General features: G+C 35.6%; 1 protein-coding gene across 1 annotated transcript in view; it reads right to left on the reverse strand.

The window, feature by feature from the left end:
* The window catches only part of Dhc98D (Dynein heavy chain at 89D), a 322,849-nt gene extending 308,775 nt beyond the window's left edge, over window positions 1-14,074 (reverse strand). The window contains exons 1-3 of the mRNA XM_067773518.1: window positions 13,896-14,074; window positions 8,587-9,181; window positions 1,603-1,716 (exon numbers count right to left, since the gene is read on the reverse strand). Coding sequence (XP_067629619.1) covers window positions 1,603-1,716; window positions 8,587-9,181; window positions 13,896-14,059 — 873 coding nt within the window. The 5' untranslated portion in view covers window positions 14,060-14,074. The remainder of the gene's footprint in view (window positions 1-1,602; window positions 1,717-8,586; window positions 9,182-13,895) is intronic.
* Window positions 14,075-16,035: the final 1,961 nt, after the last annotated feature.

The following is a 16,035-nucleotide window of genomic DNA, read 5'->3' on the forward strand; positions in this document are numbered from 1 at the left end:
ATAGAAAACAGTTATTGTCCTAGAATCTAAGCCTCTACCAAATTTCACAAGGATTGGTAAATTTTTGTTCGACTTATGGCATTAAAAGCATCCTAGACAAATTAAATGAAAAAGGGTGGAGCCACGCCCATTTTGAAATTTTCTATTATTTTTGTATTTTATTGCACCATATCATTACTGGAGTTGAATGTTGATATAATTTACTTATATAGTGTAAAGATATTCACTTTTCTTTTAAAATTTGAATAAAAAAAATTTTTTTTTAAAAAGTGGGCGTGGTCGTTCTCCGATTTTGCTAATTTTTATTCGGCGGACATATAGTAATAAGAGTAACACTCCTGCCAAATTTCATCATGATATCTTCAACGACTGTCAAATTACAGCTTGCAAAACTTTCAAATTACCTTCTTTTAAAAGTGGGCGGCGGCACGCCCGTTGTCCAAAATTTTACTAGTTTTCTATTCTGCGTCATAAATACAACTCACCTACCAAGTTTCATCGCTTAATCCGTATTTGGTAATGAATTATCGCACTTTTTCAATTTTTTGAGATTTTCGATATCGAAAAAGTGGGCGTGGTTATTGTCCGATATCGTTCATTTTAAATAGCGATCTGAGATGAGTGCCCAGCAACCTACGTACAAAATTTCATCAAGTTACCTCAAAATTTACTCAAGTTATCGTGTTAACGGACGGACGGACGGACGGACGGACCTGGCTCAATCAAATTTTTTTTCGATCCTGATTATTTTGATATATGGATGTCTATATCTATCTCGATTCCTTTATACTGTACAACCAACCGTTATCCAATCAAAGTTAATATACTCTGTGAGCTCTGCTCAACTGAGTATAAAAAAATGTTTATAATCAGAGCGAACCTTGAGAGACTTAAATTGATTGGGCTACAAAACTGCGTACTCAATAAAATTCTTAAAACTCTATATAAAAAGTTCGAAAAATTTAAAAAAATTTCGATTTTTTTGAAAATGATTTCAAGACTGATTTGCATTGTTTCAGCTACAAAATTTGTAAGGGTATTTTCTTAAATTATCGAAAAGAAAAAAGGTCTCAGTTTCCTCATGTTTTCGAATTTTTTCGAAATCGGTTTTCAGATTGGCTTGTATAGTTTCAGATACAAAATTCATGAAGTTTTTCCTTAAATTATCGAAAATAAAAAGGACGTACTTAACTTATTTGGCACTTCTATTTTGGTGCTCGCTGCTGTACATATATAGACACATGTATGTTGATATAAAAATTTAAAAAAAACAAAAAAGAGAAACTTAAATTGAAATTTCAATTAAGCAAAAAATATTAACAGTACAAAAATGTAAAAAGTAAATTTAAAAAGCAAGCAAAAAACAAAATTTGTAAAAGAAAATTTAACTGTAAACTGCGCGTTACGATAACACACACACGTACAAACAAGAAAATTACACAAAAATACAAACTCCTCGCAGTTGTCCGTAAAAAAAACAAAATATATTAAAAAAACAAAAATGAAAACCACAATCTACAATAGCAACAACAATTAAGACCGACCAGCTACCATTTTTCACTTTGCATGTAAAATGCCTGTGAGCAATAATTGAACGTTTACCCTTTTGAATGCCAACACAGAGACTCTTAGTTTATTGGTCAACAGACGCGCCCACTGTATACAGCCGATTCGGAATGGTTGATGTTTACCGATTGGTGGGTTTTTGCGATTTTTCTGTAAGCGTGAAATTGGAAATTAATAAAAACAAAAATGATAGGAATTATTTACAATAAAATACGTAGTAGGTACTTGATAGATATTTATCATATACATACATACATATACATTTATATTAGACCGATCCGCTTGAAAACGGACATATAAATAAAATTAAAGAAAAAAAACCTTTTTTAAAAATAAGATTTTATTATTGGTTAATAAAATTAACTAAAAAGTAAAAAATAAATTCACTGTAAAGAAATATAACTCTTTAAAAGTTCATTGTAACCTTTAACGATAATTAAGCTTTTTCGTCTGCGACAAAAAATTTCATATTGTACATAATTATATATTTTTAACATTAAAACTTTACACCTAAATTATTAAATCTTACAGTTTATATCACAGTCCTAATTGCTCTAATAAAAAGCGTGTTAAATTTTGATGGTATAATTAAGAACACTTAGGACCTCTTTTTCTTGCTATCACAATGTAACACGCTTCTATTAGAACAATTAGGACTGTGATATAATCTTTAAGATTTAATAATTTAGGTGTAAAGTTTTAATGTTAAAAATATATAATTATGTACAATATGGAATTTTTTTGTGGCAGACGAAAAAGCTTAATTATCGTTAAAGGTTACAATGAACTTATAAAGTGTTATATTTTCTTACAGTCAATTTATTTTTTACTTTTTAGTTAATTTTATTAATCAATAATAAAAGCTTATTTTTAAAAAAGTTTTTTTTTTTCTTTAATTTTATTTTTTATTTTTTAGTTCGTTTTATTAACAAGTAATAGAAGCTTGTTCTTAGAAAAGTTATGTAATCTTTACTTAGTTATTTGTAACGTTTCTCATCCTATCTATTTCTTTTATTGCATCAACAATACAAGGTTACTTCGAAGTCAACTTTGAACAGTCAAGTTCTTCTATTCGAGTGTTAACTAACTTAAAATCATATTTTATTGTGACTTTGCCTATGTCACGTTCAGTTTACAACTACTCATTGCAGATCTCTGCTCTGTTCCATCGCCGACACGGTTGCCACACCATGTTTTCATTTGGGACCAAAATTCACGGAAAAAAGGGACCAAATCTCAAAAAAAGGACCAAATTTTTGTTTTATTTTATTGGTATATAAGAAGGTCGTATTCGTTGTAAAATAAAAAACTTTAGGATGTTTCCACGGTTTCCTATATAAATCTTTACTGGACATAATAAATACTTTGCTTAAATTCAAGGAACAAAAAAATAAAATGTAGTTCATGGTATTATATTTTCACATTCATAGAATAGGTGTATGTCGTTCACCAACCTACCGTTGAGAACCTAGATTTGCTCACAAAGCTTTTAGTTCCAGCATTAAGTTTTTGGTTGCAATGAAATACAATGTATAGCGCAGTTGAGTTTTAGTAAGGAAGGGTTCAAAAATATGCGTTCTGGTCGAACTATGTGGAAAACTCAGTAGAGCATAAATGAAACTACGCAATTTTTTAGTTCTATTTCTTTAGATTCTTACTTTTTCTCTTAACGTTTAAACTTTATATCATAGCCTAGATTTAGTAGGTATGAGTTTTGATACCTGGCATCAGGGGTTAATGCTAGCACCTACGGGGATAATTTTACACAAAATATTTCTTTCAAACTCAAATCTCTTCTGCATTTGCTTCAAAAGCAGAATATAAAAATATAATTTTTTAATCGCATTCGTTGTACATCTATGAAGTTATCGCCTTCAAGAGGTATTTCTGCCTTCCAGTTAAAATATTTCTTGTGCTGGGTGAAAAAGATTTAAATATCGACGCGCCTTCATAAACTCTCAATATATCTCGGTAGGCTTGAATTAAGTAAGTGGCAAGTACACTTAATACAAAATAAATTAGTTTCATTCTTATACTTAGTTTTCAATTCATTAAACTCTAAGCTTCATCAGTTGCTAGCCTTGCCAAATTTCTTAGAGGCGCAAGTGCATATGAAATACATACTTTTAGCTCTACTAGTCACAAAAATCTTTCACTAAGTGTTTAATAACCGATGTAAATATCTAGTCATTACTATTATAAATATTAAACAAGAGTTTTTTTCATAAGTCGGCTGTTTCATCAACAATTAACGACAGTGTGTTTTCCAACACTTTTCTTTTTAATGCCTCGCCTAAACTATTTCCTAGGTGAAATGTCACTGTTCTCGTACATTTTTATTGACTGAGCAATTTTTTGTGGTGAGAAATCCATTCAAGTAAATTCAAAATTATATGTGGGTTAACGAATGTGCTGCAAATTTTTTGGGAAATATCGTGAATTTTTACCTGAGTGAAAAAGAAAGAAAAGTACCAAAATCGTGGCAACTGCCTAAAAAGGACCAAAATTGAAGAAAATGGACCAGTGTTCCAAATGGTGTTGGAAGGGACCATTTTTGGTCCAAATGGACCCAAAGTGGCAACCGTGATCGCCAAAAATCTGTAAAACAAAATTAAGTGCGCAGAAAAGTTTGCAACAAAAAGTATGCAACATTGAGGAATAACAGCCTAACTTCTACGTTTGTTGCATAAACAAACAAAGCGAAGTTACCTGCGTTCTTGAGGACTTAGGCTGTTATTCCCTTGTGAATACAAATCTTTACCGATAACTCTGTTAACAATTACGTTATCGAATTCTCGCAAAGTAATATTATACATGTGTGCAAAATTCCAGCTCAATCGGACACCAGGAAGTATATCAAATTTAACTTGCAAGATTTCATTACATACAACCGCCAAGTGAAACTAAATAAAAGCTTATAAAAAAGTCAACATTCAAACTGCTTGTCTTTTTTGATATGATTTTTTGTAGCATTCTGTAACAAATTCAGGACCTACTCCGAAATCAGTTCGGCTATCTGCGGGATCATGTAGTACATATATACTAAGCAATTATCTCGAAAAGATTTTGAGCCTTTCGGGAATACTTTAGCTTCTTATCGATAGCAAGCGATATCTACGATTTATCGTTTTAAAATTGATTGCGAAACTATCCTTGAGTCATCGCCTTTTTATTGGTTCCTTATCGGTTTGTTATCAATGAGTTACCGGTATTTTATCGATTTTATATTAAAGTGTATTCGGTAGGTGTTTTAAAACGAACCAAAAAGTCGACGATAACATTGTAATTGATGGCAATATTGTTATCGTTAACTTGTTTGTATAAAACCAATAAATAGTAGATAACAAATTGATATGACGCCGACAACTGTTCGATAATAAACCGGTATCAGTCCGATAACAGCTCGATAACTTTCCAATAATAAAATGATTGATTGCCTATAAAAAATATATAGATTGTCGAAGGAAACCAATAACTATTCAATGATTTCAAATTTATACCATTTCGATAACAGGCTTAATAAGGCTTTTCGTTTATATTGGTACCATCCTGATAGAATTGGTTTTTGGCGCAACATTCGTATACGAATCGAGAGTCTACCAAAACTGTCCAACATCAGCTAATTAATGTCTTTCACTTTAAACAAACGCCCATTATCTCTATTTCGCGATAACTGATGTCTAACCTATTCTTCCAAATTTAATGAGAATTCGGGTGTCAATAAGAATAATTTCTCGAGCATCTTCTTTCATTCTAATAACATAGCCTATCCTTTGAGCTTTTATAAGCTGCACTGTTTTTATGTCAAAGTAAAGCTCAGACTTTCTTTCTTCGACGTAGACCTTTGTCATCACATATATGATAGTAAATTATTCGGAGATCTCAGTTAGCAGTAGGCATTTATTCGAAGCAACCAATGGAAAAAAGTGATGGTGACATAGTGAATGATGAAAGAAGGTGTATTGTATCGGACCCTAAGTCAACAGTAGAAGTAGAGGGAACTAGTGTAAGAGGAACTGGTGAACGATGCACCGGTGAATGACTGATGGTGAGCTGAGGATTATAGTTAATGGGTCGGTGAATGGTGATACGATGATTCAAAGTTACCAGCAGATATAAAACATTGCCAATATATTTGGTGGTCTTGCCTCGAATTTACCGACTGAAGAGTGGGAACGGACTCACCATGTAGCTCGGAGATGAGAAATAATTATGACCGTAAGGCTGCGATCCGCCCGTTGTCTTCTGGCACAAAAAAATAGTCAATATTGGTTTGTTATTTTTTCTGTTTCTTCAAAATATCGAGTTGCGGATTTGGGCATAACAAAGAGAGAGGGGCCCACTCAAACCATACTTTGGAGCATTAGCCTATCTACGAAAAGGGCGGTATCTAGTCTTTCTCAAGTTCAAACCAGTTTATTTATATATAAGTACTCACAACACATTTGAGAAGTTTACGATCTGTAAGGGATTGCCTACCGAATGAAATTCATGCATGAGTTCATTAGAAATGTGCCTGCATTTTGTTTTTTATTGAGGATCGCTTAATGCAGTGGAGCCAACTGGGTGCGTTACATTTTGGTGATATTTTGGGTACGTAAACCTCAATTTCTTCTCCCATCATGTGTTGGACATGGTTTTGACAAAATGAGGATTTGGGAGTTTTGGCCAACCAAGCTAAAAAAATCACATACAATGACCGCATGGCTTAGTTGTAGCTCAACAAAAGCATTGGTAGAACTATATGGCTTAAATTCAACCGACTTCCAATCACAAACCAAACTCATTTGTGATTTTATTCTACTACCAAATCAAAAACACTTTTAACACTTTCCATGGAAATTGAATGGTTTATTAAGTTTGATGCAAATGTCAAAATTGTATATATTAGTATCCGATTAAACATTTGTCGGAATCGATGAGAACAGTTCTCTATACAATATATCTTTGGCGACTTCTCTGCCCTCGTCATGTTGTTGTTGTTGTTGTAGCGATAAGGTTGCTCCCCGAAGTCTTTGGGGAGTGTTACCGATGTGATGGTCCTTTGCCGGATACAGATCCGGTACGCTCCCGTAACAGAGCTCCATTAAGGTGCTAGCCCGACCATCTTGGGAACGATTTATAAGGCCACATTAAATCTTCAGGCCATCCCTCCCTCCCCACCCCAAGTTCCATGAGGAGCTTGGGGTCACCAGAGCCTCGTCTGTTAGTGAAACGGGATTCTCGCTCGAATGTGAGGTTGACAATTGGGTTTGGAGAATCTATATATTGCGCTGGCAACATGAAAAGGTTGCGCTACATAACCTCTTGAATCTGGTATTTTAGTCGCCTCTTACGACAGGCATACATACCTACCGCGGGTATATTCTAACCCTCTGGGGGTAGGGGGTTCATACTTGATCTCATTAACTGCTTACGTGTGCCGATCATGCTCCACAGCTTGGCTAGACTTATCAGGCCTTACTGGAAAGGTGAGAAGCCTCTGTTCATTGCCAGGCAAGTTTTCTGATAGAGACTCCACCGGACATTCATCCTGTGAAATCTCCACCTCAGCCATCTCTACATCGTGGGTTGGACTATTCGGCCCCGGGTTGTGGTCACACCTTAACTCTTGGACGCTGTTCAGCAACAGTTTTAGTACTTAAACTTGAATTTAAATTCAATAATGTACTCACCAGTATAGGATAGAATAGGTTGGCTGTGGCATATTCTCCAATATCCCAGTAAAACTAATTACAACCAGGGGTTTTAGGTATTAGGAGGCTACCGTAATGAGACACACTTAAGAATTGCCATTCATCACATGAGCACGGTTTGAAAAACACTCGTAGTTACTGCTTTTATTGAGTGGCCCTCTCTATAACCGCCATATTTATGTTCGATCTGACTCTTCGTGTCGGTCTTGGCAATATCACCTGCTCCATGATAAACTTGGCTGTGGACAAAAGAGGAAAGTGGTACCGATGAGAGCTGGGAATAGAAGCTAATTAAGTTCATAGGGGGATGAAAAGGTCGCCGCTCGAATTTTTATTCGAAACGTTACCACGTGCGGCCACCGTGGTGTGATGGTAGCGTGCTCCGCCTACCACACCGGATGCCCTGGGTTCAAACCCCGGGCAAAGCAACATCAAAAATTTTAGAAATAAGGTTTTTCAATTAGAAGAAATTTTTTCTAAGCGGGGTCGCCCCTCGGCAGTGTTTGGCAAACGCTCCGGGTGTATTTCTGCCATGAAAAGCTCTCAGTGAAAACTCATCTGCCTTGCAGATGCCGTTCGGAGTCGGCATAAAATCATGTAGGTCCCGTCCGGCCAATTTGTAGGGAAAATCAAGAGGAGCACGACGCAAATTGGAAGAGAAGCTTGGCCTTAGATCTCTTCGGAGGTTATCGCGCCTTATATTTATTTTTTTTTTTTTTATGTTACCACGTGTCACCCAGCAAGAAGGGAGGGCACAAGCATCAGTAAAAACAACAACAGTCGACGTTTTCGGAATACGGAAATAATCTACGATTTCAGGCCGACAGAGGATAACTAAGTGTGAACATACCGTGCAGAGCTATATAGGTCTGCTCCACTATCGTAGCGGTCAAGTCAGTTATAAAGGAGCAGTTTTTCTCACTGAAGTGTCCACAAGAGACAAACTATTCAATGAAGCTTTTCAAAATAACCCCAAAACAAGGTCAGCAATACTGAAATAATTTACGAAAGGAACTCAAACTAAGAACTCAAATTGCTAAACTATCCGAAACCTGTATAAATTTTATAAATAAGGGCAATTCACAAAGTCTTCTTTTCGTCGTACGAGCTACTTTTGAAAATAAATTTATATTGAAAACCATGGAAACAACTTACTGCTTAGAATTTACCAATGAATACGAAACTCTTGTGAGTTCTAATATAGTAAAACATAGTTGGGCAAAGCGCGCTATATTAGTGGAAATAAAAATTTCGTGCATTGTGCCCAACTATGAAATAAAAAACAGAGTTAAAACAATTTATGTAAAATTAAAAAAATACCCACATTAAATGTCATTTCTACAGAATTGATTTCAGTTTGAAAAAATCGCAATATATTTTCATGCTTTGTCGATATGAACTCCGCCAATTCTTCACGTGTATCTATCTCATTAATGGTCTTAATCAATTCTAAACCCATATCCGATGAACGTAATGTATTTATGCTACGCTCAATTACAGCCTTCGCATCATCCTCAACGACCTTCAAACGCACATTGAACATTGCCAATGTGTGTTCCCAATTCTCATAATTACTAGGTCGAAAAATGTCATAATCGACATTAGAAAGCATTTCATCCAACAAACGATATACTTTCTTCATCAAATCATCAACAATAGACGGATCGGTGATCAGTGACTTGAGACGATGTCCAAAAAGATTTTCATATTGTATAAAAACGCGTCCAATGTATGCAATATCTTGACTTATATGACAAATATGATCGACTTCGGAAAAGAGTGCAGCACGATCGAATTCCCAACGAGAGCCAACTCCAGAGCTCTCTATATACGAACGGCTTGCAAGGTAAGCACTCTTCCAGCAACGTAACAAATTTGCACAATTGGTCGCTGTCTCGTAGGTATATTTGGCAGAGCGACTGTAATGAAAATTAGGAAATGTAAAATAAAAGAAATAAAAGGAATGGTTAAATAATCAGTTTAAGTAAATTTTTTCTTTATCAGGTTGAATGCAATAGAATGCACACTGCAGTTAGAGAATTGACGAATAACAACCTAACATTGATGCATATTTCCATAGTGTTTCGAAAGTAATTATTTTACAAAGCAGTTTTGCAAGATAACTAAGAAGAAGAAACAAGAATTTAAGATTGCGAATTTCGTTAATTCTTCTGTTTTCGTTCGAATCACTTAACTATCGAACAAATACACTAAAATGTTCTACATATAAAATGCTCTTTATTAGCAGTACTGCTATCGTAGTAGAACTTCACAATGTATTCGCGTAATTAACTTATAAGATGTCAAAATTAAACTGATTCAACATCATTTGGACTACGTCGCTTATACACTGAGTTGCCTCGTTCGCTTATTTACGCATTTTAAGGTAATATATTTTGCAAAAAAAAGCATAAGATTTCTAATGCTACCTTTATATTTTACTTCAGTTCTTGGTACTCTTATGTTATAAAATAATATTTTCATAGCATATTTACGAAAAATTTTTCGAATGTTAGCAAACAATGCGTTCGTTCGCCCTGCTTCATTGCTCGTTGATCAACAACTATACCTACAGATGTGATCATAATGCTCTACTAACCAACACAGTCACAGTTTCAGTTTTGAAGAGCACTGATCTAGATCTTTTACAAGCAGTCTTCTCGATTGATTGGTTATTTATTTCTTTCATCTGTTGAAGCTCATATTCGCTGTTGTCTTCTATGTATATGTGTGAGTAATGTCATCTGCTCTCTTCGTTACTGTGTACATGTGTGCGTTGCTGTCTTATTTGCTTACATTGCTGTCGTTACTATACATAATTTATTTACTAATGGCATAAAAATGTATCGAATTTGCTAATATTCGCCACACACACAAAGAAAGTAATTTGGATAAAATTTCGTTTTGGCATGACGTGACGTTGGTCGAGAGGCTTTGTCAAAAAATCGATCATTGCAGCAGTGCATGTCCTGATGTCACGTTGAATTAATTTTTTCCCAAAATATTTAATAAATTAATAATTGAAATATGCTTTAAAATAGTTTTCAGATTAAGAAATAGAGCACTCGCCCCTTAAATCAAAAAATTTAAAATATTCTTTCACTAAAGGTAGCCGATACCACGCCCATTTCCCAAATTTTTACTAAGTTTTTATTTTGCGTTATAAAGTTATTGCTTTCTCCAACTTTCATCACATTGCCAGTATTTGTTTATGCATGGCCCCATTTTTCGAAATTTTTGATATGGACAAAGTAGGCGTAATTATTATTTGACCATTCGACCATTTTTAATACAAATAAAATTAGAGTTCAGATAAATTAAAGCGATGGCAAAGAAGGCGAAGAATAAGACACTACGAAAAGCGAAAACTTGGACAAAGATAGAGAATAGGACGATAATGAAGAGATGGAAGCAAAGACATAGATGGCAAGAAATAAAAAAAAGGAGTGCAAATAGAGGAATAAAGACGAAAGCAAAAAAAAAACCCAAAACATATAAGATTACGAGGAAGATGAATGACAAGAAGGAAAAAATGCGGGGAGTACTAAAATAAATACTGGAATAAAATATGAACGGAAGTACCAAGGTGAGGATTATGAATGCCACGAAGAGAAACACTTTCAGTAGTTATCTATATCGGTTTGCTGCAACTCTTACAACAAGTGAATCTGCCTACTAGTTATTAAAAAAAACTTTAATATTTAAGCCATACACTTACACATTTTTTTAAGACAAACACCTTCGCGAAAATATTTATAAGCACGACTATAAAATACTTCTTTCAAGATACATCAATTGCGGTTTTCTCGCCTACACCATCGAAGATGCTGAAGAAGAAGAAGTCGTACATCGGCAGCAGGTTAGCAAACTGTGAAAAGCTTCTCATCAAAAGTGAAGAACTCTCAGGGTTCGCTACTTATTAAGCTATATCCATCTTAAACAGCTTTTCGGGCTATTTTCATTTCGCCGAGGCTTTACTTTGATGGAATATATTTTGATGAATAATGAATACTTATTTTAGAAAAACTTTCACGATTGAACTACTAGAACGATACTTCTGGAGTTTTGTACATATCATACCAGGTATACAGAATATATTGTGACGAATATTAGCAACATTAAGGCATACTATCATCTCTAAGCCGATACTAAGCAGTCACTTGTATCTACATACAAGAAGCGGAAAGATATGCACAAACACATGCATAGATCTGAGAGCCTCACGCGCATATGAGAAGCTATAAACATGCATCTGTAGTTTATAGCTGGTGAGTTTATAGCTAGTAAACAAGTAGTAAATTCTAGAAGGAGAAATGCCAAGAAGTATGCCGACGAGGAAACGGAAGAGCATAAAGGCAGGACCAGCTGAGTCATGGGAAATCAGTTTGATTTAAGCACGCTATAACTTGCGAAGTATACGTGTTATTGTCAAGTACCTTAAAGTAGTCTAATAAAGACCATTTTGCATTATTGAGAATTGGAGTTATTTATTCAACAGTTTAGCGATACGAACGTTAGTAGAAGGTTGCAAATAAGCGGAATTGCACTAAATTCGTTACAATATTAAAATGTATGAATACAAATATGGCTCTGGTAGGTCAATAAAATATTTTTAATAATTTAGAAATATGTATATACTATCATTCATGTATACATAATTACATAATATCATATATTCAGAGACTGCAGCAAAGAACACAAATAATCACAAGTTTCGATATCTCCGATCAGTTTTGAGATACCGAGCATATCAATCTATGCCTTAAGTACTCGTATTGTATTATGATATGCGGATCTGCAGGAATAATGTGGTAAAAGGAGTTACCAGTCCTATTATAACATACTATACATCGTTACTAAAATACACTCCCTGTAAAGATTTAAATTTGCTGGTTAGGGCCTAGACCATGCTGAGGAACTCACTTAAATGTTGCGAGCATAAACCGGAAATAAGCAGAACTAAAGTAAAGCTAGAATAAGGCATTTTCGGGTTTTCTATGAGTGTTCATTTTAATAAATAATGATGATAAATTGCCAATTGTCAAAATCAACAACGCTAACAGCTGAATGTATTTTATCGAGTTTAGGGGTGACAAGAGCTTATGATTAGGTACGGAAATTGTTAAACCGCTGCCAAATATTGTTAATATTAGTAAGTGAACAACAGAACTGGCTTACACTCAAAATCAGGGTTAGAACTTCACTGGGATCGTAGTAAATTTTTTTAAATTTTCGAAAAATTTTGAAATTTACTACACTCGTAAGTTTTATTCAGGACCTACTACAAAATTTCTGGCAACTAATTTTGAATAAGAGTATAATGCTTGGTTTTTATTAGGCCAAAATAACTGACATCAAAACTACCACAAGCTGACCTTTTGGTCAGTTGGAATCAAAATCGTTTCCATTATGTTACATTACTGCCTCGAAGTCGATAAAGCAGCGCGTGGTCAAAACCCACGCTAAAATTTTGTGTTCATTATTTCCCGTTGTTTCACACGCTTTGGCATTATTTATTGATGGGACGCCTGTTGAAAGACGAAAATAAATTGTTGGACATTAGCCGTTTTCACTTATGTATTAGCCAATTTAGTTGTCACTTTGTAGTCAAAAAGGACGCCAAAAGTTTTTAAGGATGTATAATCAACCATTTTAATTGACAATTCGAAGTTTGTGGTCAAATTTAAATTTGACGTAGTGAAAACCATGCATAAGAATGTATTTTTCTCTCCTGGTCAGTTTCATGGTTCAAATATGTGGTTGGCTTATCTCATCAGCTGATTTTATTTTTTTCTTTGCACTGGAGTAGGGACTGTCAAAAGAAGATGGCAAACTCGCAATAGAACCAACACATTGACAACATTTTTTTACAACACACAAAATCTTTTAAGTTTTATGTTTTCACTCCATTCCATTCACCTAACGCCAATACGCAGCTGTTGACGATCTGAACAAAGGTGAGATGAGCCAACCATATAGTTCAGCCTTGGTCAGTTTGTTAATAAAAATCGACGCGAAAATCGAATAATGTAAATGAGCCTTTATTTTCACATTGAAATGGTATGTTTAAGAAATCTAAAACATAATTTGAATTTTTAATACGGTTTTGTTATTTACTACGATTTCGCTCCTTCGCAATTTCCAGCACTGTTTAAAATAGAATCACAGCTCTGTCCGCACTGTGCAACACTGCTCTAATACAAAACACGCAAGGTAGAATCACCCAAAATTGTATTTCACTCGTACACTAAGTGTTGTGTAAATTTGTTTAGCGAAAAATGTGCACGTAGAGAGAAGAAAAAGCATGCCGTCAACACAAAACTTGCAATATCCACCATGCAACTCCTTGCTTTGCTCTTCACACAAGCACTTCACCTCTCTTGCACAAGTACCGCAATACAAGTCGAGCCTTCTCGTTGGTAAATCGACAGGAAAATCGCCATTGACAGTTGTCATGAACAATGTTGTCTCGTGAAGACTATAAACATACTAGCATTCCATTCCATTCTACACCTAACCATATTCTTGTTGTTGTTGTATTCTAAGATCCTTAAATGCAAATTTGCAAATTTAAGTCTTTCGCTTGATAGTGCCCATCCTTTTGCATTGCAGTGCTATGGTGTAGTAACTTACCTGAATATGTGTTCAAAGCAGATGATACGCTTGACTTTCTGTATAAAGACATTGGAGATTTGGCATAGTAAAACTTGCATTTTGTCATCACGGCAATAATAGCTGGACATAGTCCAGATGTGACGTAGGCCCACCATAACATTGGGAATGAGCAGCGTTGTCATTTTAAAGCTCTCGTAATCGCGTATTTTCTACGGAAGAATAGAAATGAAATGTTTACTTAAATTAAGTCTATGCAACAGTAAAATACTGCTAGTAAGGCTTAACGTACCAATATGGCGACCAGACTTACTTGTAGTCGAAACGCGTGAAGTGGGTTTTATGAAACAACAGCGAATCATAGATAACTTTTGATATCTTAAAGAATGGCACACTACTACGGAAAGAAAGGGAGCTGCCTACAGCATAACTTGACGTGCGAGCCGCTAATGAGAAGCGGAAAGTGCCAAGATGCGAAATTTAAGAAAAGGATTGAAAGCTATGAAACTGACACTTAAAGGATTGTGTAGCGGAGGAACCTTTTCAAGGGTATACCAACGCAATTCATAGTTTATCGAACAAAACTGTCAACCTCACGTATTCGAGGTGTTGGTGTTTATTTAGCAGGCATAGCTCTGGCGACCCCAAATTTCTCACGGAAGCAGGGAGTTGAATGACCAAAGTGGTCATATCATCAAATCTCATTGCCCAATATGTTGGAAGTTTATTAGTTGAAGAAATGAGACATAATAAAACGGATTGAGAAATAAACGAGTACATAATTTTAGGTTAGGCTTTGACCACTTATAAGTTAAGTCAGTTATTTAATAATTTTTGTGCATTTGACACCAAATGAGTAGCGGGTCAGTTTGAGACAGGTTCTGATGTCGGTTACTTTGTTCTTATAAAAACTTATCATAAGCCCAATCTCAAAAACAAGCAGTTGAAGAGAAAATTTGCACTAATTGGCGGGGTTATTTCCGCATGGGAGAAACATATATTGCGTATGTCGGGGTTGATTGCGAATAAGTAAGAGTTTAGCCTATAGCAGTACCCAGATCGAAGTTAAGCTAGAGTGACGCGCGTCTCCCTGGGGAGGTTGCTTCCCTCAACTGAGATTTTGGGGTATTTGTCTTTAAGAACGGGGCTCACTGCGCAATTCCTGGCATAGTAGTCCGACGTCATTTTATAGATGCCTCTGAAGGCCTTATCATGCTTCATTTTTTTAATACGGCTGAATTTTTTAGTGCGGCTAACATATTGGAGACGCATATCATATAAGCGTCCGGCCAATTAATTTATAGGTGGTTATGGGCGTTTCTTTATCTTTGTCCCATGTGCTGCCGCCAAGAGATTTAAGGATTTTGTTACGGCTTTGGGCTTTGGCTACAAATTGGACTGCACGCTCCCCAAAATGAATGTGAGAGACTAGGAAGATAGTCGTTGATTGCATAGCAGAGCTTATCGATGGATGGGCCGGGACCTGTTACTATTTTCGTGCAGTCATCGATGCGACGACGCGTCGTAGGACATAATGATAACTCCTTCTGGTGAAGAAGGGAGCTTTGACATGTTAAAGTTTAACAAAATTGGGGAAGGGACACCACCCTGATGTACACCTTGTTTAATTCTCATAAGTTTTTATGTTACATTCCTGAGCTGCACCTATTCCTGCCAACAACACAGATAATTTGAAGTCCACGTTTGGAGACTAAGATAAACGGGGGAAAATAAATCTAGCGCTGACGGTGGTATGTCATTTTCGGAAGCCTTGCTGATGAATGGCAATCCGCAGGTTTGCGATGAAATAAGGAAGCAGGACAGCTTCAAGTATCTTTGCTATTGGCAATAAGAAAATATATTGTACGATATGAGTCTCCTAAATTAGCTAGTTTTCCAGGCTTTAGTAGCGGTACTAACCTCGCTTTTTCATTTTGGATGCAAAAGTGGACATAGGCAGGTCAGCGACGGGCGGCAGATATTTTAATTCTTCCTTGCCAAAGTCAAATGTCAACCCCGTTCGGGCCTTCTAATTTGGTTTAAATTAGCATGTTCGATGGCTTTTTTAGCTGCATTGGCGGTGATTGTAATAGGGACCGCGCTGTGTTTAGGTAACTTGTGTGCGCGCTGTTGGCACCCCGTCTAGATTTGTCAACCAAGG

Source organism: Eurosta solidaginis, chromosome 1, assembly GCF_040869045.1.
Source record: "Eurosta solidaginis isolate ZX-2024a chromosome 1, ASM4086904v1, whole genome shotgun sequence".
In the NCBI taxonomy this organism is placed as follows: Eukaryota; Metazoa; Arthropoda; class Insecta; order Diptera; family Tephritidae; genus Eurosta; species Eurosta solidaginis.